Source organism: Embiotoca jacksoni, unplaced genomic scaffold (genome assembly GCF_022577435.1).
Source record: "Embiotoca jacksoni isolate LCO1_2020_lvr unplaced genomic scaffold, fEmbJac1.0.p SCAF_10, whole genome shotgun sequence".
In the NCBI taxonomy this organism is placed as follows: domain Eukaryota; kingdom Metazoa; phylum Chordata; class Actinopteri; family Embiotocidae; genus Embiotoca; species Embiotoca jacksoni.
The window spans coordinates 17,469,122-17,493,704 of NW_027185230.1; the positions used below are offsets into that span (position 1 = coordinate 17,469,122).

The 24,583-nt window shown below is 41.0% G+C and overlaps 1 protein-coding gene across 2 annotated transcripts in view; it reads right to left on the minus strand.

The window, feature by feature from the left end:
* The window catches only part of znf462 (zinc finger protein 462), a 49,017-nt gene extending 24,917 nt beyond the window's left edge, over positions 1-24,100 (minus strand). Inside the window, exons 1-2 of one of the 2 annotated variants that reach the window (XM_069171139.1) lie at positions 23,806-24,100; positions 156-406 (exon numbers count right to left, since the gene is read on the minus strand). In XM_069171139.1, the coding sequence (XP_069027240.1) occupies positions 156-366 (211 nt within the window). In that variant the 5' untranslated portion in view covers positions 367-406; positions 23,806-24,100. Of the gene's footprint in view, positions 1-155; positions 407-23,556 lie in introns of both variants that reach the window. The other variant, XM_069171148.1, reaches the window with a different exon arrangement.
* Between the last annotated feature and the right edge of the window lie 483 nt (positions 24,101-24,583).

The following is a 24,583-nucleotide window of genomic DNA, read 5'->3' on the forward strand; positions in this document are numbered from 1 at the left end:
AAACCACCCACAACTCTTTACATATATATCCTCTTCAATAAAATATATGATCGTCCAACTATGAAGATTTTCTTAAAAACAACTAACCATGCAAGATGTGTTTTCTAATCCTCAACAAATTAACAGTGACATCTGAATTAATGTGGTAGGCATACTCATTCCAGCTTTAGGAGACGTATAATCCTTGTCATCCTTATCCTCGAATTCCCCTTCTTCCTCGTCGTCTTCATCCTCGTCTTTCAGGGAATCAGACTCGTCTGCATCTGCAGGCTGCAGGAAAACAGTGTGTACTTCCTGTATGTGGGTCTTCAAGTCATCATATGACTCGGCACGGAAGTCACAGCCATCACACTGCAATACCTCCATCACTAAAAAGGGGGAGAACTCCCTGGAAAATCAGGGAAACCTGAAAAAGAGAAAGAGAAGGAAAATTATGAGGATATACAGCATTTTTCAAGGACTAAGCATCAAGACTCTGATATTAAAAATTATAAACTGAAGGCAGTTCAAGATTTCAGGGCAAATATTATCCCATAATGCTTCCATATTCAGTGTATTAAGTATGCCCTTCCTTAAGAATGAGTTTAGTCATGAGCTTACATGATTACCGATAGTGATTCCTGTTGTGAACAAAGAATAATCAGGCGCTAGATGGATGACACAAAAAATACAACACTTCATGATTATGTGTTCCAAAGATAAATCCCCGAAAGCAGAGCCTCATGCGTGAGCTTTAGAGAACCTCTTCAGCTAGCACATTATCACAATTGTTTTTAAAAAAAAATTATTTGAATGTAATTTTTTATATTTACTTAGATGTTGAAGAGGGATGCCATGGTAGCAGAGTGGACTGAAGTTAGCAAAATCTAAATTATAACAACACTATTACCAGTTAAATCAAATATATCTCTGAAATACCTCCCAAACAAGCCAGGCCAAATTTTTTTGTTAGAGTTGTTATTATAACAACTTGTTGGAAGTCATTGTAGGAAAGAAAGCACAATGGCTTTGTTATGCAAACTGCCAACAAATTTCTGTTCTCATTTAGATGTCAAAACCACAGAGATCAGGGGTCATACATTCATATGGCAATATTTTCAGTCTCTAAAACGACGGGAGCTGTCCATAAACTCTGATTGAAAGCCCGACAAAACACGACACAGTGGAGAATTCAGCAGATGCTGCCGTTACTCTGAATACTAAGAAGGTTCCCGTTTTTTAGCATAGCATCGTTCCAAGAACAATGGAGGGACTGAGGAGGGATTACACTCTGATTTGTCCCATTTTTATTACCTTGGGATAAGCAACAGCTGGAGAGCAGCTTCACAGCTCAGTATTTAGAGCAGACTATTCCATCAGATTGTATCAACCGCTCTGAAATAAGATTGAACAAATCAACTAAGAAATGAAGGCTTTGTGTCTTTAGGGCTTCGCTGCAGTTTGAACTTGGCCGGAAAAATGGAAGCTGATGTTGTGACCATCATTTCAGAGCACTTTCATCGTGGTTTTCTAATCATCTGTTGTTTTGTCTCAAACCAAATACAAATTTAAAAAAAAAATAACTCGGGGTTTATTGAATAGGCAGTTAAAGGACACTGTTTACAACCTTGACTGTCAAATCAGAACCCATTCAATTGGATTTTTTTTTTTTCCAGACTTTCTTTTTTACACAATAACAAATAAATCAAAGTAAAACATGTTTTTATTTTGACTGCGTATTATATTTGTTTAAGGCGAGAGCTTCATACGGGTGCATGTCATCCTTTCAGAGGAAGGTACGAGATATTTTCCAGAGAATTGCTCCAGCAATTAAAATGATTTTCACTTTTAAATATAGATGTACTTCAATGTATTTCAAGAACAGTACACACTATACATAGCATTGCACACAACTGTACTTGCACATATTTACTGTTACCTTTTATTGTATGAACTTTAAAGAAAAAAAAAAAGGAAAACTGTAATTGTGGCATTTGCAAAATGCTTGGGTACTTTCTATTTGTAACATCTTAGTACTTCACGACTTGTTAGGCTTCAATTGATTTGGTCATTAGGAATTGTCTTATAATTGATAATAAAATTATGAATAGTAATAGCCGAATCGTCAAACTTTATGATAACACTGAACATCCCTGGGCACCTCCTAAGCAACTGACTGAGGCTCTGAAAATGAAACCAATTGATGCCCACTTAGGAGGGGAAGGCTATAAAAAGATATCAAAGCACTTTCAGTTTGCACTTTCCACTGTCAGAAATATCATTAAGAAACAGCAGCGAAGGGAAACTGTGGAAGTCAAGACAAGATCTGTAAGTTTGATATATATATATATATTCATACATAGATATAATTATTAAGATACATAAGTGCATGTCTGCTGGGCATGGAGGCTGACACAGGAGCAGTGGTCCCACTGTGCAGCGTTGACATACAGACACGGTCTACATGGAGGAGGCATCAGAAAAAAACCGAATCGGCAACCTTCTGACTAAAGTCAACATAAGGATAAGCCACAGTCATTTTGGAAACATGTGCTACAGACAGATGTTTAAATGTATTTTTTTGGATGCAATCACTAACGGCACTGTATGCTTGGGGATTATTGAAAATCTAAGGGTCGATCTCAGAACATCAAGCGATCTGCAAGAAAGAAGGGTTGATCATTTCTATATCGTGACTCTTAGCTGGCTGCAAAAATGTTTACAAGCAGTGATCTCTGAGAAAAGAGGCTTAATAATCACTGGCATTGCTGGGTGCCCAAACATTTGCACAATTATTGTTGTGTTTTTCACAAAAAAAAATTAAGTTAATGACAGAGTTCAAACTGCTGGTGCATGAAAAATATAAAATAAAGGTAAACCCGGCAACAAATGGACGCTCAAACAGAGTCAGGACCTCTCTGGCCCAGTCTCAAGAAGAACTGTACATTTTGAATTGACTTAATATGATATTTACAGCAGGTTTCCCCCTTAGATCCCGACTGTTCATATCCACGGTCGTTGTGCGAAGGCACATAACCAAACCAGTCCGGCACCAGCTCAATCAACAGGTGAGGAGTTTCTAGTCAAGCAAGCGTCGCAACCGTAGGAAGGTTCAGGAAAGGATCAAATGAAATATTCCTGAAATGTCACAAACGTGGTAAGACACCAAGTTTACTTAAAACAAAAACCTCTGTGCTGTAGTTAACACACAATTAAAAAAAAATAACAGAAAATGTATTCGTACGTAATCGTTGTTTCGGATGTGAAAAAGACAAAGCTACTTCAAACTTCAGTCATTAGTTTAAAGAGTTCAATTTTGAAAAACCAAACCATCAGAAAACGTGAAGCTGAAAAACAGCCCCAGTATAATTTCATTTTACTAGAAAAACCAATTAAACTAATTATGCCATACTATCAAATAGAAATGTAATATTACAATGTTTACAGTGTCTGCTTTAATTCGAACCGAGACATCCGTGAAATATTGCTTTAACACCGCTATCAATTTCAGTCCGCTGCTCTCGCTGGCGCTGAAATTTTCGAGCGAGTTCCGGCCAGAGACAGTTGGGAATCCCTCCCTGCTTCCCACACCCAACTGGCCAGCCAGTGGAGAGCCAGCCAAACTGTCCCTGAGCAACCAGGGGACCCATTGTTGTTCGGGGTCAGGTTACAGCCTCACCACGTGGCCCCACCCTGGTCTCTTGGCAGTTCGCTGCTGTTTTGAACAAAGTTGCCTCTTAATGCCAGGTTCCTTGACATGGATATCAAGAGAATCCTTTCGGAGAAGAAGGGGAGAGGAATGCCCGGGGTGGGAAAAAAAAAAAAAAAAAAAAAAAAAAAAAAACCTCTCCTACACAACCACCATCTGCCTTAGAGTTGGCTGTGTCTTTTCAGCCAGTCAGTCTCTGCGCCGCATCAAGTTAATGGGTGAGATTGTGTAACTGCTTTCATCAAGTCAGCTGGGGCTCTAACAGACAGCGACTGAGCTGCTCAGATCCTCCTCTGAGCCGAGCTTCAAGGGCAGCCATTTTAGGAGCTGACTATGTGCGCTTAGGTGTTCAGCCAGCACACAACATGGACCCACAGATCTGATCCTCTTCCTCAAAGGCAGGCAGCCTGTCACTGGAGAGATGCTGACAGAAATCTATCTGCCAGATGTACAGCACTGTGCCCGAGCCCTCTGCCCACACAGCTCAGCAGAAAACATCTCACACTCTTTGCCAGCCTGACTTTGCCGAGTCCTTTCATTTCTCAGCGACATTATCTCTCACATCAAAAGATTTTCAGAGAAAACGCAAGAGCCCCGTGTCCACAGACAGACAGAATAGGTCAGAGCGAGCAGCACCAACTTTGTCCAGATAAATACAGCAAATGCATTTGGTAGAAGCTGCCAACGACGTTCCACGAGGGGGTCTAAAAATGCGAGGCATGTCTGAACTTCTTTATCTCAGAGTTCTGCAACTCCGAGCCCTGAGGAGACGACGGGAAAAAGGGTCAGAGAGGAGCAAAAGAGTAGAGCAGGCCTGAAGGGAAGGGTGGGAGGAGAAGGGAGGGCATGACGGAGCCACCTGGAAGACCTTCAGTGGTAGGCAACAGAGGACAAAGCCATCCGACTGGGCTCCCCAGATTCCAAAGTCTACTGACATTTGTTAATCACCAACCGGTCTCTCTGCATCGATGAGCTCTGCCAGCAGTCACACCCTCTACTCAAACTGGCTGACAGCAGCTGCTCTGTCTGAAAGAGGGCCTTTGAATAAGCCAGCATTAAGCTGATTAGGAGTACAGAGGTTTTGTCCTTAACTGTTGGTTAGTGCTACCATCTCATGCCGTCAGGGAGAGAAAAGTCCACGGATGTGTTACATTATTACATGGCGACCATCCTGGCTACAGACCACAATTCATGTGGCAAACAATACAGGATGTGCATCTTGTCAACCTGCACAGCCTCAATAATTAATGACCCATTGACTGAAAGTGACAGCCTGCTTTTTAAGACCAAAAGAAAACAGTGGCAGTAACAGCAGGTATAGCCAGAATCATGGAAATTGATTTTTTTTTTTTTTCAGAAATGAGATGAGAATACCAGAGAAAAATCAATACATTTTTAGTTTCAAGAAAGATTTTTTTTTTTTTAAAGAGAAAGAGAGAGATAGGGGAAGAGCGCCAGATAACCGCAACACACTTTAAATTCAGATCTCTTTAGCCCGCTGTGGTCTCCAGGTGTTTACCCAGAAGAAGAGGGAAAGATGGTAGAGAAAGATCTCATTGTGTCAGCAGAGGAGCAGAAAACGTTGCGTCACAGGACTAGGGAGAATTTGGCCTCTTGCACAAACAGGAGACACAGAGTTGGAGATTAAGATGGCTACTCCCATCCTCTGATGTCAGCAGCTGTGGAGAACTCACCACACCAGATTGGACCGGTGAGCATAGGAGTTGCTCGTGTAGAAATAGCACACAGCAGAATCCACTCCAATAAAGACCAAGGCAATGACCGAAAGTGACCAAAGACTTGGAACAGCACCTCTCCAGAGTTGGTTTCAACAACAGTCGAGCATAAATCGCAAAACAGACTTGTTGCGAGGCTATTGTACTGGACTGGTATGGTTTCCTAGAATGGGTCACAATGGATCCCCCCGTCTACTTTAAACCAAATCTACCTTCAAATAAAGTAACCTGAACCTCTATACAGATGTTTGTGGAGCTACATGGGACAACGTTTACAGAAGTGCATTGAATAATCGAAATCTACTTGAACAGTAATCTAATTGAGCCTAATAGATGTTTCATAAGGCAGCAAATTTATGGTAAAACTAAACACATGACCAGCCAAACCTCTCTCAACATTTACTCACGACACGCATATTCACCACAGATACTTCAAAAACTAAAATTAGAAAACTATTCGATTACATTTATAATTTGAACAGAAAAGCATGCCAAGCGCTCACTAGAAATATATGCAGGACCTCGCTAAGACTTTTAACTTTCTAACCCAGCAAAGCTTGGCCTTCAACGTCTGACAGACCTGGCATCAAAACCAAATATTGGATCGACAGCTGATTGCAGAACCTCTTACTGGTAGAAGATCGGTGCAAATGAGATTGGCTTTGTTTGAATTAAAATTTTGCAGCTCTTTGACGAGATCAGTTTATCACACATTTATTACAGCCGCAAGAGACAGGACGTCCGCCGCACACCACAACAAACAGGTTCATAACCAGCAGCTACTTCATGCTGGCACACTGGCTCTGTGTAAATGACTAACTACTGGCATGCCAAAAACAGTGCCTTTCCCTTTTGTCAGTCATCCCCACCCCAACTTCTTTCGCACAATGCACCTGTCTTTTGGAAACATTATTCCACCTTCATTCACTGTCATAAAATATATTAACATTTGACAGGATGCTTTGACTGAAGGATTCATTCGAGGGTATAAAAAGCCATTGTACTTTTGGTCATAAATAGTGAATCTGCCAATGAGTAGTCAGATGTAAAACTTTTATATGACAAGATTGCTGACATGAAGAAACATTATTTTTAAGAGCTCAGAGAATCATGTATAGAATATATATAAATCGATGGAATTACAAAACTGAGTCAAATTTAAAGAGTTGGCAGCAACAGAAAGCTTTTATTGTGAAGTAGCTGCAGGCACACTGAAGGAGGTCTGCGCATAACTAGTTAAATAATTGTTTGGTCTATCAAATGTAAAAGAGGATGCCCAAAGCTAAAGGAGACTTTTCCACATGTTTGATTTGTCTGGCCAACACAAACAATCACAAGTTCCTCCGATAAAATAAAGGCAGATCATTAAGAATTTAGAAAAAAACAAAACATTGGTAAGCTCTGGACAACAATGTGATTGAAAACCGTATTTTTGATGCATAGTGATATTAATCCCATAGTATAATGTCATCTGACCACTGAAAACCAAAACTAATCGAATCCTTCCTAACTAATCCTTCACCTACATATATTTGGACCTATTAATACCGTATTTGTATTTGTTTTAAAAATGGTAGCCAAAAGTAAAAAAATAAAAAAAGGTTTGGGCTCCCGACTGAGTTGTTGGTTAGTAACACGCCTTTGAGAGATATCAGGGTTTGCAAATGCTTTTTGTAGCAAACTGAGTCTTTTTATTCTGGGAATTGTCGCCCACTCTTTGTTGCACAACACTTCAAGTTCTGAGACATTTTTAGGCTGTCTTGCATGCACAGCATGTTCAAGATCTACCCACGGATTTCCAATGATCTTCAAGTCAGGACTGTGACGGCCTTTAAGTAGGTCATGGTGGAGTTTGAGGTATGCTTTGGATCTTTGTCCTTTCTTGACAGACATTACATTTTCATCCAGAGTTTGGAGATGTTAGGTGGTATCCATTCTTTAATTTGTGCTGTTTCCTGTGTCCACCTTGGCAAGTTGTTGTTTTCATCAAATGCTGGTCCTTTTCTGTAATTGTCACCAAAGAGTTCAGTTTGAACTTCAACTCTTCACTTGGTTCCAAAAATTCTAGCTTATACGGATGTTGTTGACTTTTGTGACGAGTTTGGACGAAAGGTTTCCTGATGACTCCTCCACGTAGAGTAGAACGGTGCCCCACCCCCTCTGTGTCAGCTGAACCTCCCTTGTGATCCTTTGCAGAAGGGATTGTGCTTTGGGTTTTGCCGTTTTCTTAGTCTTTCAGATCTTGTCTCAACTTCGAGAGTTCGCCTTAACTGACATTTCTTAATGACATTTCAGACGGTGGAAACTGAAAGCTGGAAATGCTTTGATATTTTTTTTTTTAGCCCTTCCCTGCTTTGTTGGCATCAATTAGCTTCATTTCCAGATCCTTAGTGAGGCTTACAGAAACCTGTAGAGTTGCTAGTACAACTTTTGAAAAGTCAAAGACTTTATTTTATCAGCTCTGAAATTGCCATGAGCTCTAACTCCTAATGTCAAAGTCTGACTTGCCTTACAAGTCCGAGTGAGTCAATTAAGGCCTAACAAGTTAAAGAAGTTCTGAGACAAGTTTTGCACATACTACAGTTTCTGTTTAGGTTTTGGATGGACTTTAACAGCAGCGTCAACGCTATTAAAGCAAGTGTCTGTCACTGAGTGAGCTATAAAGTTACACTATTGATCTGCTTCGCCTGCTGAATGCCACGACTTCCTGTATCTGTTTCAAAATAAAAATCCTCCGGTATACATTTTCATACATGGTCCAGCTATATATTAGCTTTGACCTAGTTTTAATTCTATTTTCTAAATTCATGAATTAAAATGTCAATAATTCAAAAATTAACAAGATGTGTAATTTTCCCAGTCGTATCCGTTACCTTTGGTCTTAGTTTTAATTTCGGTTAAAAACTGAGGAGACATTTATTGACTGATACACATTACTTAAACTGACAGCCTTTGTGATGCATTTAGCTGAACTACAATGGAAATCCCATCAGACCTGAGTAAAGCTGTTGATGAAAGGCATCACTTAAATAGAAGTCGCGGGCCAGATATGGAAATAACACCACTTGATATTTAACTGAATTATCAGTAGTGGGTTAATATCGGTCAGCTCATTTCATAATATCAAATTATGCTTTATTTTATTGGATCCTTTACTGGGATTTTGTCTTTCCATGCTGTGTGTAAGCCTCTCCGCCCGCCCTTGTTTTAACACTTTTTGTTTTAAGTTGAGTAAACACTCAAGTGCACAACATGTTTTCCTGAATGTGCCAAATCTGCCTACGAGTCCCTGAATCTACACAGTTTAGGGAAAGTAATGAGATTCTAGAAATAAATCTGTTATTATCATTCCTAACAAGAGAAAATAAATATTTCGAACAACAATTTAAAGGCACCCACACTAATTTTAAATAGATTTTCCCCTAAAAGTTCATCATTACATTATTTTTTGTATCATCTGTTTTAATTGGGTAATACTTATTTTCTTTAGACTTTTTTAATGAAGGAAGTAGATGACATTTAAGTCATAATCATGATGCATTAAAGAAGTTAAAGAAACGTTCTCTTGCTATTTTATAAAAATGACATTCAGACATTACATTGGTCCCCATTCGCCTTGTTTTGACTTTAATATTTTTACCTAAAATAAATACAGGACCCCCTGCTGATTTTAAACAATACCCTTTTTATCACAGAATGACAAACCTCTGCGAACCCTTTGTATGTGAAGGCTCATATCATCGTCCACGAAATCCAGCATCTGCTGATGCAAGTACAGGCCAAGTCGAGCAGCAGCAAGAAGTATTTATTTTGGCACCGAACCTTTAATCATTCTTTCAAACCGAGAGACTTTGAAACCAGCAAAAACTGATGTAAGGCTTCAGTTTCAAAGTCAGAATTTTTGCTTTTATTTTTTTTGTTGTTGCTCATCCTACACCTGGTGACTGCATCATTAGGTGGGTGATAGCGATACAGACCTAGAGCCTGTCGATAACATTATTGTAGGTTCTTGAAGACAGACAGTAATCATTTGTCATAAAATTATTTATCAGGTATCTTAGCAGAAAAAATAGGAGAATATGCGCCATTCAAATATAAATGAGTACTTATTATTAGAAGTTTGATGATGAGACATGTTCAAATGGCCAAAGTTGATTTGGTGGCTAATGTAGCAGTGAACAGTTGAAGTTATTCTGTACTTCTGAAGCTTTTGATCCGATTACATTGAAACCCACTGCGAGATGTCACAATACTTAGCAACTATTTTAATAACTGAATACCTGTTTCAGATATATCTCATGCAAAAAATACCTGCTTATCGATTGTGAGGATTTGCTGCTTTTCTTTCTCTTACGTGACAGTAAACTTATTCTGTTTTGTACTCTTGGTTGAGCAATATGAAGATTTAACTGTTGGATTTTTAGAGATTGTGATAGGCACCTCTCACCATTTTATAATATTCTTTAGACCACACTTCTTATTTGATTTCTAACTTTTGACTGTATGCCAAAGCATTATGACCACATCGCTGGACCACTTATCAGCAAAACAAACAACGTTGATTATCTTTTAACAACAGTAAACGCCAAAGTCTGGGATGTATCAGATGGTGAGTGAGTTGGTTCTTCTGGTCAACGTGTTTTAGATACAGAAAACTGGAAATGGGCAGGTGCAAAGACCTGAACATCTGAGTGACTTGTTATGGCCACATGACTGGGTTGGAGTGTCTCTAAAACAAGAAGACTCGTAGGGTGCTCCCAGTCAGCAGTGGGGGGGCTGAGAGGGGTCCGACAAACCATGAGCAGGCAGCAGGGTGCTGGGGGATTTGCTGGAACAAGTCTGATCAGCTGCCGCTTTAGCTCACAAACTCGCAGGACTTAAAGGATCTGCTGCTAACGTCTCGGTGCCAGATACCACAGGGCACCTTCAGGTCTTGTAGAGTCCATGCCTTGGTGGGTTGGAAGTGTAGCACCCAAAGAACCAACAGCATGCAATGCATTGGCTTATCAGAAGTAGTTCCTTTTATGAACAACAACACATTTCAGTTTTTTGGGGAAACAAGTGAAACGTTTCATATCCCCACTTGAAATCAAGAAAATTCCAACTTGGTGAAGAGAAATCGCTGCAAAAGAGACAATATGTGAGGCGAACAACATCACGCAAACCTCCCAAAAAACAGGTTGAAAAGCAGCTGACTCAGATGGAACATCCACACAGTTCAGACTAGGTGACTGCCACGACCGTCCAGGCTGCCCGGAGTTGCAAATAGAGTCACCACAGACACTGACTGGAGGGTCAGGACGACTGAGTCACTCCTTCCACATCTGTGGGAAATCTTAACCCACAAAACAGCCTGATCTTTGAGAAGTGCCTTTCCCATTTTGTCACAGCTCTCTACCATTAAACTATTATTCAGTGTTATTAATGCAGATCATTTTCTGTAAAATATTTGGGGTGTAAATCTCATCCTATGTCAGGCTACAACTGACTAATATTTTCAATATTGAGTAATCTGGTGACCCCAGAATTTGTGAAGATTGTAATTTCCCAGAACTGAAGGGGCCATCTTAAAGATTCGTACCCCTTTATCCAAAGTTAACTACTTTACTATCATGTACAACAAAGAAAAGTCGCTCATCTTTACATTTCAGAAGCTAAACCAACAGCCAAGCAGAAACTCTCGCTACGTTACCCATCACAACTAAAAATGTGAATAACTCAACATATTACACAAAATTGAAAGCCATATTACTGGAAAGCACATGTAAAACATGCTTCTTCTCACCAATGAACCAGTTCAACACAAACAAAAACACTATTGAGAGGTTTCCCTTTTCCATCCTTACTTGGTCACAGTACTAAATCTCTAACTAGCTTCTGGTATCCAAGACACTCGTGTCCAATTGACACAAGTCACTGCCCTTATGACTCATCTCTACTGTCACACTTAATTTTAAAATCTAATGTTTTTATTTTTAGCAGTGGCAAGAAGCCTTTCTAAGTAAAAATGCTTTAAAAACTCACCCCTAGTCACAAATAGCTAACAGTGTGGCGCAGGAGTCGGTAGTGACCCAAACCAGAGCCAAAAGAGACTGTTGGACTAATGGTTGCCAGGCGACCAGAAACTTCATACCAAAAGAATTATATTGTTGATCTGTAACAGCGAGATTTAAATAATAATAAAGTAAAAGAAAATAAAGTGCCGATGTTAACAGTGGGATGGGACCACACATTTATTATATCATTTCATTTTTATGGTGAACCGACATACACGGTGCTACAGGCCCTAAAACCACAGCTAAAGGCTGGTCAGGAAGCATAATTAACATTTGTTCTGTCAGCTAACGTGCACCCATATGTGCCTAAATTCACTGCCCTGCACACACACGATAATCAGTGAAGACTACACACACACACACACACACACACACACACACACACAGTCACTGACACAACCTCAAACACACAGTGCAGATTTCCAGCATCAACTTGTCTTGGATTTTTCATGGCTTAGCCTCACCTGAAGGTCTCAGAGCACAACATTAAAGCCATGTGGGCTGAACATGTCACAGAGCATTATTCCCTGCGAAGGGTCCCTCAAGAATTTCTTAATAGATACTTTGAAAGTTATTTTGGTTCAGATTAGTTATGGTGTCCTCAAATGCAACCTGGCAAAAAAAAATAACAGGATCTGGTTTGTTGCGATTCTTTGGCCTGCGTGCTGCTTCACACTTCAGTTAGCTCACAGGCTTTTATCTGTCTGCACTGTAGCAGCTAACAACACTGGCTCAAAACCGAAAGGCCGGACCGACCTGTCTGACCTTAATATTCAAATACTGTGGCACATCCCTTCACTGAAGAATAACATATTGACAGATGCAACCACAATGCTGCATGGTGGTCTCATATTGCATTAGTAAGCATCTAAAGCAGAGAGACAGTATCTAGGTGCTGTGTATGACGAAGGCCGATTTAGTTTTTTACAGATTTACATTATTTACATACTTTTTGTCTCATTGTTGTCATGTCCTCTCGCATCTTAAAGTGTTGGGACGTCTAGACTGAAGTAGCACAATTACTGTTGGATCGATTGTCATGAAATTTGGTGGAGATATCTACGGTACCCAGAGGATGGCTCCTATTCACTCTGGTGATTTCCTGACTTTGGGTGTCGAGCCACCATGTCTCAACTACGATTGGCATGAAATTGGATGACATTCATGCGCCTCACTTTGGTGATCTCATGATTTTAAATCGGGCGTCATCGTCGGATTGTTATTGACAGCAATGATCAAATCTAACATGGTCAAATCAGTAATTGAGTCTCCTTTGAGAATGCGTCAACAGAGTTAGGAAAAGTCTGCTGTTTTATTTATTGGCTTTTAGCCCTAGCTGCAATTTTGTTGCACTTTTGTGGTTTTTATTTTTAACGGTGCATGCAGGCCTTGTGTACTGCAATATTTTGAAGTGGAATATATTAGTGTGGCTCAAAAATGCAGTTAATGAATTGATGACTAAGAAAAAATGCTGCTCTGTGCATCCAGGAGAACTTCATCAGTTCTGTGGATTAAGTCTCAATTTCTTCTGCTCTGTCTCTTTATGTAATCTCAGACTGACTCAATGTTGTTGAGACCTGGACTCTGGAGGGAGTGGGGGTGGGGTGTGGTGGGGTGGGCGAGCAGTACCATCTGTTGCAGGACTTCTTGTTCTTCATGTTGCTGAAGATAGTTTCGTTAAACTGGTTGTGTGTTTGGACTCGTTGTCGTGCTGCAGAGTGAATTCAGGACCTATCAGGTGTTTCAAGAGGGCATTGGATGAAAAGCCAAATAAGTAATTGTCTATCCTAAAACATTTGCTGCATATCAGAATAGAAATGTCAAAAAATACAAACCGGAAATAACAACTATATATACCCAAACTCGCATGGCTTGGCTTAACTGAAATAGCGTGGGCTGTTACTTTGGTCTGTCATTTCCTGAATGTTATACATTGAGATAATAGCACGTTAATAACACAATAGATTGCGACACAGGAGTCAACTCAGAATACCACAATCCAACCACCTGAATGGGACAGATGTTTATCTCTAACTGTGTCCTTGATGAGCATATCTGTCTCATTGCAACAGTTCTTGTGTGATAAGAGCAGTAAGCTGGACGGTGACCTCATTCCTCTGTCTGGGATCAGAGCTTCCTTTAAATGACGTGGTCACATGATGCTGCTCATTTCAGCAAAGTCTGAATACACAGAGATGAAACATCGATCCCACCTGCCCGATCAATGAGCGCGGCCTTTTCAGGGGAGATGTAAGAGATCAATAATGGTCAGTATGAACGTTTTGTCATAACATTCATCAGACATCTGCTGGAATTGAGGGATGACATGAAATGCTACAGAAAAGAGCAGGGTGGAGCAGCAACGCTGCCACACATGTCCCTGTAGAGTGTACGTTTCAATTTACAATGTTTTTATTGTAATTAGCTTCACAAATCTGATGATACTTCTTTTTTTTCTTTTTTTTTGTCTGAGATTATTCCTATATCTTAAATAAAAAAGGGCAGTTTGAGCCACATAATTACTCCTATTTTAAGCTAAACCACCAGCTATGACGACACATATTTGTATCCTAATCACAGCAATGCTGAGGCCACATCTCTTGGTTTGTTTGTATATAATATATATAGATATATAATGTACTGTATATACTGTGCATTTTATATTTTTTTTACTGCTATTTACTGCTATTTTATTGCTTTTCTATTATTATATTTTATTCTATTATTTTATTCTATTATTTCTATTATTATCTTATTGCTTCTGTATGCTGCTGTAGTAAAAAAATTTCCCCTCGGGGATTAATAAAGTAAATACCTACCTACCTACCTTTCATCAACTCTCTAATAGTCTAAAAGCCCACAGTGTCTTTGAGACTGGCTAAAATCCTCATTGTCAGAAGATATTATCAGACACCTGACTAAAAATGCTGACGTTAATCGGAAAACAAATCTGTTCCAGGAGGCATATGGCAACCAAAAAAAAAAAAAAAAAAAAAAAAGTAGGTCAACCATTAACCAGCTAACACAGCCTTGACTAGAGATTTTCTTCTTGCCCTCCTTCCTCATGAATCCATCTCAAACATCTGATGACAAGCAAAACACTTTGCAATAAAACACAACTGTGTAAATTCTGAAATGAGAAATACCACATTCTTCCTCTTACAAATCAAATGTTGAGCTCATACCCAATAAGATGCATCTTTATGCACAACACTCACTGCTGGTGCTGCTGCAGCCTTACTTGGTCTGATGTTATCAGCAGCTTGCAGCAAATGTTAACCAACTTTACATTTTAGCATTTACTATGAGCCTGTCATTGTGACAAGTTGCCATGGTTAAACTAAAGTTACACGAGGTCATATTAAATGGGGAACTTTAGAGTATTATGATTATTTCACATGCATTAGATCTATAAAATGTTGGCACTTTGTTTGTCCAGCAGAAAGATAACATGTAAAGGTTAAAGCCCTTTTCAATAACTAAGTCAGTGATTGCAGCAGAAGCACCTTTTGCTCTCATACAGACTGAAGATGTTTTTGAACTCTGGAAATCTGGATGTGGGATGATACTTTCCAGCCACAATCATTTTCAACAGTTGTGTTTACATTATCAGAAAAAATATGTCTGAAACATCTCTCCTCCCCACCTACCCAACAGCTGTGTAAAGATTTCAACCTGCACATACGTGTCATTGTCTCTATATTTGACATGAAAACCTATCTATATTTAATCAAACCACAAGTTTTATTTCCTGTCATGGGAATTAACCACATGCATGCAGACTTCAGATGTGCTTTTTGGCGAGAAGACGTCTTGGTGCTGTTGCCCTGAAGAGCTCCGAAGTGAGCGGAGCAAATAAAAGTCTTGCTGAGTGCATGTTGTGGACAGACTGCTATACAGTCCAGTCCTTCGGTTATTTTTAGCTTGCTGTTGGCCTCTTGCTAGTTTTTCCTTTAGAGCTTCCTCTTTATATGACCATCCATCACAGAGAGATGACCTGATCTAGATCTGGTCCTCATGGTGCCATAATACCCTCCTTGATGTCTGTCTTCACTGTGGTTCTGGAATTTTTTTGAAGGCTTTAAATCTATGCTTGCTCTTAATCTAAAATGTTCTTCAGTAACATCTTGAAACTGTCATGTTGCCTCCTTGCTGTCCCTGCCCATTACTATCTTGACATTTAATACAAAATTATGTTTTATTTTTATCGAATTAGAATGAATTTAAGCAAAATTAGATAACTTTATGATTTTAAATGCAATTAGGCAATTGAATCTTAACATAATTACAAGTCTGAATTAATGAAGCATGTGCATTCTTACACAACAAATGTTTAGCCGTTATAAGCACAGACAAAAAACTGTTTCTTTTAACTGTTTACTAAAACTGAATGAACACCAAAAAAGTCCGGATTTTTTGTAAACATTGAGGAAACCGGCTCAGTAATCCTCGATTGTCTCAGAGGACTAGTAAATACAGGTGCAGAGCCTTTCAGACGCTGCAATCCAGCCAGCTTTGCTGATCTGTCTGCTGCCTGACCTTCACTCGTGTCACATTCAGAGGGCGTAAAAAAGAAACAACTCATCCCAGCAGGCTCAGGCGACCCTTAAGGATTCTGGGTAAAGGAGGAGATCATGTAGGTTTACCACCCTCCTATTTGGATGACTGAATGCAGGTTTAATGGAACAAAATGAGGCAGAGCAGAATAGTTTTTTCCTGTTTCACTGAATGAATGTTTATGCAGTCATACTGCTCTTAAACAGATTGACATCTCAGCTGCGCAATAACAACATGTGCCACCTCTGTAGCACAGGACAACAAGCAGAGCCCTGGATGATTACAGGATTTTTGATCTTTGGACCTCAAAGTGTTCTACTGACTGAGACCTTAATGCAGGTTCTCACATCAAAAAGAGACAGACCAGCTAGGAAGGAGACAGGAATGCCTTTCGCATGGCTGCCAGTTGGAATACGATGCTAATCCCAGGAAGAGATGATCATTTTCTATTTTATGTCTGGGTCATCCATACTGCAAGGTCAGACAGCGCCCATGTCAGCCTGTCTCTCTCTGACAGATGGTTACCTGACATCAGCCACCCGAGTCAGACGGCCTTAATACTTAATATCAGTGCGCTCACTCTCCTCTTCAGAGTCTTCCCTTACAAACCAAGACATTTCATTTCTCAATCAAAGACAACTAACTAAATTCATGTTTCTTTCTAAAGCTGCACACAAAAAAAAAAGAGATAGAAAGAAGCCGGCCATCATGGCACAAGTAACCTTGCTCCAAGGGTAGGCTTTGTGTTTAGCAAAGGGCTCAGATTGTTCCTCCTGAAAAGGGGACGGCTGCAACACGGAGCACTCGGTAGCAACGTTTGGCCTCTTTTTGCACTGACGATAATGACCAAGCAGATTAGGAGGAGACAAGCATTAATGGCCATCTTCCGTGTGGCTACTGTCTTCAGGTTGTCATGGTGAAAACTCCCTGCAAAATAAAATACAAAAAAATTCACCAGTCCATTCAAAGCAAAGTGCAGACGGTCTTTTACATGTCCTGCATTTAGGTTTTAATCACGAGCCTCGGAGATATTTGTGTGACCTTCAAGGATGAAATTTTCACAAAGCAACAAAACAGGGGGCTGGTAAATCCCTCAGCTCGAGCCTGCTGGGTGTGAAGGTTAGATAATGAATACCCTCACATAGTCACTCTCTTCATTCCTGTCAACAAAAACCCCAAATGAGCCTTTCATGCAAAAAGCACCAAAAGAAAAAAAACTGTTAGAAAATGTAGTAGTTGGGTGAGGACAGAAAGCAAGCAGAGAAGCATGTCTCCAGCTCTGAAAGTCTACTGCTCAGCCTTCTTTTAGTATAGTCACCTCACTTGGCTGCTCTCTCCTCTCTCTCTCTCGGGGCTGACAGAATTATCTTCTGCATCAGAGCTGAGGCTGGGCCAGTGCTCTACACAGAGGACTCCATTTCACACAGCCAGCCCCACAGTGGCCAAGGAGACACAGCCAATCACGCTGGAGTATCAGTGGCATGGCCATCCACCATTTTGTGCTCCTCAAGGTCTTTGACTGTCCTGCTCAGCTGAGTGGAGCTGCTGCCTCTGCTCGCTCTGCTATCTTGTTACACAGATGGAAGTGTTTAACTTTAAGAGCACCGACCTGAGCGAGCAGCTTCCCCTCCTGTCGGTTCCTCTGCAGACTGTCATGACAGTCAGCAGAAAGCAGAAGTGAGATGTGCGGTTTTGCTCGCTGCAAAGATGGCTACCTATCAGCATCACTTTGCTTCTCTTCAAAGTCCACAACCTGTCCAGCGTGCCTCAAAACACGGAGCTTTGAATCACCCTGTTGTACGAAACTTTCAAGAAGATATGTGGAATCTTCTGAAGATAAGGAAATATAGGTGACCCATCATGTTCTTGTCATGTTTTTAGTGCTTTATGATAGAAATGAAATCTTTTTTTTCCCTCTAAACCGAAAAGCATCAAAGACAAAACTTGGGGCAACCCTCAGCAACATAATTAAATATTCCATCCAAAAATGATTAAGTGCACAATTTAATTAATAGCCTCAGGCGTGAATATTTTTGCAATTTGATATGGGAAGGAATAGGTAGATATATTTGGTTTTCTCTGGAGGTTTCTCCCTTTTGAGCGTCAAGAGAAAAATTCAGAAAAAATAATTCTATTAAGTAGTGTACACAAGTAGGCTACAGCAAAACAAAACAAATATTAGCTGCTCGTCACACAACACACAAGTATAAACTGTACATGTTCACACACGGAAAAACGTGCTTGAGTCAGATCTCCCCAAAGTGAAACACATGGGTTGGTGGGCTAAATAAACAACATGAAGAGTCAGGCAAGTGAAGGATGTCCAAGGACAGATCTTGGAGAGAAACCAGGAAGTCTTTTTCCACAAGGACAATTACTCCAGGAAACCTTACATTCCATGCAGCCTTGTCGTCCGTCTCTCCAAGGAAACCGCTTCCTGACGTAAATCAATCGTCTGCTGTCTGAATTCTGCATTATCTCAGAAAACTCGTTCAAACAACTGTGAACAAACTACACAGACCAAAGTTTAGCTCTCAAAGAATCTAACTAACAAAAAATGGTGTAATTGAGTTTCTAACATATGGGATGTAACTGACACACCTTCCTTGTCACGTCAATCAAACCTAAAACCTTGATTTCACTCCTGTTTCCTTTCCTTTCTCCAAACGCCTTCATCCATATTCAATTCCCCCCAATTCACCAAAATTAAAGAACAAAAACAAATATGGCAAGAAAAGACAAGATGCACTGGAAGGTTTCTTGTCAGTGGTGCTCGGTGGACATCTGCCAGAAAACACTGCAATGCCGACTTCCTTGTAAGCCTGACATGGCAGTTACTACAGTTACAGGGAGTGGGTGAGGTTACAGGCTCATCAGGACAGAGTATTTCAGAGTGACCATAAGAGGCCACGAATTCAAACTCCGTCCGGTTTCCTCACAAAGATGTTGGAGGAACGACGAACTTTTTGAAGCTGCGTTTATTTAGGAAGAGAAGAAGTGAGGTTCCTCACCAGGTCCACCAAACAGACGTTTTTTCGAGGCAGATCAACAAGTTGGAGAAGGGAAAGATGAGAGACCCATCAATATTAACTTACCACTGAGACCTCCTTTCCAAGCTCTTAAATATTTAATCGTTCTTGGACAGCTCTGTTGCTTCGGAGGCCGAGCCAGTGTGGATCCCTTCTACAAGACCACTCCTGTTCCTGCTCAATGAAGGCCTTGTCCGGTGGCACCACACTGCCCAAGGAACGGGCGTCTCCAAAGAATTCAGGATTTTTTTCCCCACCACAGGCAGCTTAAGGCCAACAGAGTTGGTTCACTGTGTCTTATTACAGAAGGACATGAATCCTGAAATTAAGCTGTAAACCTGAGGACACAGCGTAGGTGGCTGAATTTATCTCGCTTGACAAACAGCCACTTAAAACTTTCAATTTCTATAAAACTCATCCCTGAACATACGTATACTGAAAGGACTATGTCAAAGGTAGATAGACGCAACTGCGAGCTTCACTGACCTACAAGTCTTGTTCCAGGAGGGGAAAGGCAGCCTTGAACTGTTGATGTTCTGATGAAAAGCAGAGAGGAGGAACCAGTTTTGCAGCAGTGTAACGTGGCAACTAACAACAGAAAACTGGAATGACACCTCTGTCCGAGCCACTTCCTTGTTCCACTTAAACCCTGACATGATGTTGCCTTTTAGTTGCTTCGAATAGATCTCTACCTCCTATGGTTACACAGCATTAAATAATTCAAGCAGCTGTACACACAATCTTAACACATGAAGCCAGAAACATGAAGGTCAGGTCAGTGAAATGCAACAGAAAAGTAGCAAGTTGTTTTTTGTTTTTTTTCTCTGTGCTGTGATGACTGTAGTGTTTTTAGATCCGGGGCCTTGTTTGCTTCAGCACACTTGCAAGTGTAGCAGCAGGGCCAGGCTGCATCTCGTGAGCCATGCATCATGTCAAGAAAGCACTCACTGGAGCATTTCAATTTGCTTTTGTGTGCCTCCCCAGCCTTCTTCACTGCCCCAGGTAGAGAAGAATGGAGAAGTGCATCACCCAAAGTGAGTGAATGAATGAGCGAGATGGAGGGAGGGGAAGGAGAGGCAGTGGTTGTCTATGTGTCTGTATGTGTGTGTGTGTGTGGGTGTGTGGGTGTGTGGGTGTGGGTGTCAGTGAGGAAGATACACAGAGAGAGGGTGAGTGATGAGCTTCACGACCACTTCCTTTCAGCATTCAAACCATCACAGAAGTCTCTCTTGTTTGATCCTCTCTCCTCTCTGTCAAGCTTTTTCAGCGTAATCCTGAAATACCTTGCAACAAAAAAAAAAAATCCAGTTATGTAATTTTCTTTTTCTATCTGCCATAGTTCGGTTCTGCCCCGTCACCTTTACGCTGAACTGCATGAACAATAAATTAAATGTTTTATGCAGAAGTAAAATTCAAGCAGAATGCTCATATTTGGTTCGTTACAGATTTGGACCATAAAATTATAATTAAACCTACAATATAAAAAAATAGATTTCATGTCATATTGTCAACGTCGTCAGGAGCTGCAGTCCCACGCATGCACTACTCATGCACTACTTTATCACAGGTTCATTTGTAATAAACACACTAAAACACTAATCTTTACAGATATGCTCCATTTAGTAGAGTACTGACTGCAAAATTCTATTTAGTAGGGCTACAACTGACAATAATCTTTAATATCAATCAATAATGAATCTTTTAGTCTCAAAAACATCAGAAAAGTGAGGTCACATTACAATTTCCCACAATTCGAGGTAACATATTCAACAGTCCAAAAGGTTAGCAGTCTAAAAGCCAAAGATATTATATGTAATGTAACTAAATTGCAGTTTAGAGTTACCATTAATCACTTTCAAATAGTTTCCAATTAAATCGTTTATCATCGATTAATTTACCACGTAACTCAGGGCCTCCTGAGAGAGCTATAATTTTCACTTTTTAATTCGCATGTTTTGTATATTATTACCATGAAGATGTGCAATTTATCAAATTACAGCAGAGACATTGGCCCACAGGGAACCGGGGGACTTCAGGGGCCTCGGTGAATCCGGGGCCCCCTTGACAGATGCTCATAGATAAACTACTAGTGGCGCATGAATAGGTCAAGAATGCGTTGAGAAGTCCTGAGAAAGTTGCTGCAAGAAATGTGAGTGCAGAGAGACGAGCTGTGTGGAGTCAAGCGCTTTCATCAAAAACAACATCCCAATCACCTGCAGGTTTTAAATCAGCGAGCTCATTTGCAGAACATCCAGCATCCAGCAGACTAATATCCACTGCAGCCGTCTGCGAGACAAATGTGTCGACCGCAGCAGATTCCTCTCCGCCCGTCCTCTATCGGCTCCTCCTTGAGAACCTGTTTGCCCTGCCACACCAGGGAGAAGGAGCATCGCCACCATTTTGATTGCTCTTCTCAGCCCCAGCGTTGTCGCAGCACAGTGTGTCAAGCTCACAGTCTCCTTGTCAGCAAGATTTCACACAGTGACCAGGGGAACTGCAGAGCGTAGCACAATCACACACACACACACACACACACACACACACACACTGCCTCTCTCTGTCTCACATACACACACACACACACACTGCCTCTCTCTGTCTCACACACACACACACACACACACACACACACACACACACACACACACACACACACACACTGCCTCTCTGTCTCACACACACACACACACACACACACACACACACACACACACACACACACACAGCAGCTATAAAACACAGAAACACACTACAGCTTGCAAACACACCTCCTTCACTTCACTGACAGGCCGGTCAACAGACACCTTTAGGATATAATGTGTGAAAAGTCACCTGAGGCTGGACGGTGGACACGAGGTCCATGACAACACAGAGCCCGTTAACAAAGGACTGACAACCTAATCCCCCAAAATAAAAACTTTTAAAGTACTTCAAGCACCAAATAACCTTTCAATAACATGCATGTGTGCTGCCCAGTACACAGAAGACTCCACTGCCACCCTTAGTAAACCATTAGTCTACAAATTATAAACAACCAAACACTTTTATTTTGCATTTAAAGCCACTAAAGTGCTCAGAAAACAGCAAATGGACCAGAAACTCGTCCAAAAACAAAAAAACCGAGGAACATCTTGAGAACTTCCTTAAAGAAGCGGTCTGCAACAGCCATTACTTCACCCTCACACACATGCACGCTCAGCCAGAAGAGAGAGAGTGAGTGTGTGTGTGTGTGTGTGTATGCGTGTGTGCGTGTGTGAGTGTGTGTGTGTTGACACTGTTGAACATTAACCACCTGCATGGTCAAAACACTGCATTATTCAGCATTAAAATTCCTATCCCATCCATGTGTCCCTCAGACATCACAGTAACATTTTACAAAAGTGTCAGCTGTAAATGAATTTCTTTTAAATAATAATAATAATAATAATAATAATACATATTAACAGGACAGGTTGTTTCTAATCATGAACATTAAAGCTGTAAGTTCCCAGAGTTGAAACGCATAAGTTAACCTTGAAAGCCCCATTAAAGGATCTAAGATCACTTTTCAGAGTTCTTCTGCTTCCTCTGGCTGACTTTAACTTCCGAGCTGAAAAAGCAGCAGCAGAAGAGGAAGAAGAGGAAGAAGAGGAGGTGGCCGATCAGTTTTTTTTTTTTTTTTTTTTACAAACACAACCTTTGTTCTGGCGTGAGGGATCCTGCCTGTCTGACTCCAGGGCTCTCCTTGGAGACTCATCTGCTTTCCTCCATTTTATGGTGAAGCTCTCCTTGCATGACATACCTGACTTGAGACCAGTGACAGCGAATAAACATCCGAACAGTGCAGGGGGACAAGCGGCTAACAATGTCGCCATAAGCACCAGGAACAAAAGCAAAGCGTTAGAATCATTAAAAAATAAATAATAATAATTCTGTAAAGCCACACTGTGCTTTTACATTCGTTTCACGACCATCTAGATATGTAGCTCCAACACTGTGGAGAAGCGACTCAAAATCAGCCACCAGATAAGGTTTCTTTTTTAAATTAGAGAGGAGCAGGGGAGGGGGAGCACATATAGCCTCCTCACGCTGGACATGGCTTTCATGGTGAGTGTGTGTGTGTGTGTGTGAGTGTGAGTGTGTGTGTGTGTGTGTGTGTGTGTGTGTGTGTGTGTGTGTGACTGGACCTGCGGCTATGCCAGCTCCTCTGTGTCGCTAATGGAGGCTGGTTGGGAGAGGAGAGCAATCCGTGCAATGGCTTCTCCATGAAGCTAACGCGCAACAACACGCACGGCCGGAGAGGGGACGCACAGCCGGGGCCAATAATTCCCCTGACCAGACATGTCAGAATAACAAAACACTCCGCTCCGGTGCTGCTTGAAACACGCAGGCGAGCCTCGTTACACCGCCGCGTCCATTTCCTTGTGTCACTTTGACAACAAACCGAAAGGCGACATAGCGAGGAAGCGGTAGGTTGGTTAGGATATTAACTGGGAAGCGAGAAGACCCACTTGACTTTGGCTGCATGGGTTCCAGCCAGAGAGCCCACCCGACAAAAATCTCGCCCCGACTTCCTCTGCCGAGTCGTCTGGACCTGGACTAAAAGGAGAAACGGGGGAGATCAGCTCTTTCCAGGTCATTCACGAGGCGCTCTCCAAATTATATCCCATGATCTACCATACCGACGTTCTCGCAGACCTTGAAAGCCCAGCCGAAATCTTGACGAAACTGGAAATATAGTGCAAGAGGGAAAAACTCACTGGTACAATCTTCTCCTCAAGCGATCCTCCCAAAAGTTGTCCTCGTATTTCATGCGTGCGCCCGGTCGGTCTAATGGATGATCGCCATCTTTCCTGCTTCTCCTTTGCTGCAGCTGCAGATGACCTGAGATCCGTCTGTCTCTGAATAATGAGCAACCACACAGACAAGGAAGACAATCTGCAAAGCAGGCTACACAAAGAAGTTTGAGAGACTAGCAAGCACCAGAGGGTGCACAAGAGTTTACGATGAGACGAGGGAGCATCAGCAGGATGGACAACGTCTATGCCTGAGAAGCTCATCCTTCATCTAAGACTGAACTCAGATAGTCTGCAAAGCTTTATCAGCGGCTCAGACCACCACCAGATACATGCAGCCACCGTCAATTTTTATATAGGCTTGCATACTATGTCTGCCACGTCATGAGGTTATCTGCAGTTCACTTTGGTGGTGATGCTGCTTCACACCTCAAGCAGACACAGACAACAACATAGATAGATAGATAGATAGATAGATAGATAGATAGATAGATAGATAGATAGATAGATCCCAGTATTCTAATATAATTACTATAATAAAATATATTTATAATAAAAGTACAAATAAAAAAAATTCCCCCATCCACTGATTCCCCTCCCTCCCCCAGACATTTAAATGTTTTATTCAAATAAAAGCAAAACAATTAATTCACAAAAATGCATAGTGTTCATTTATTTTCTACTTTCATTAGCTTTCTTTACATTCAGTAAAAAAAATAAAAATAAATAAATTAAAAAAAAA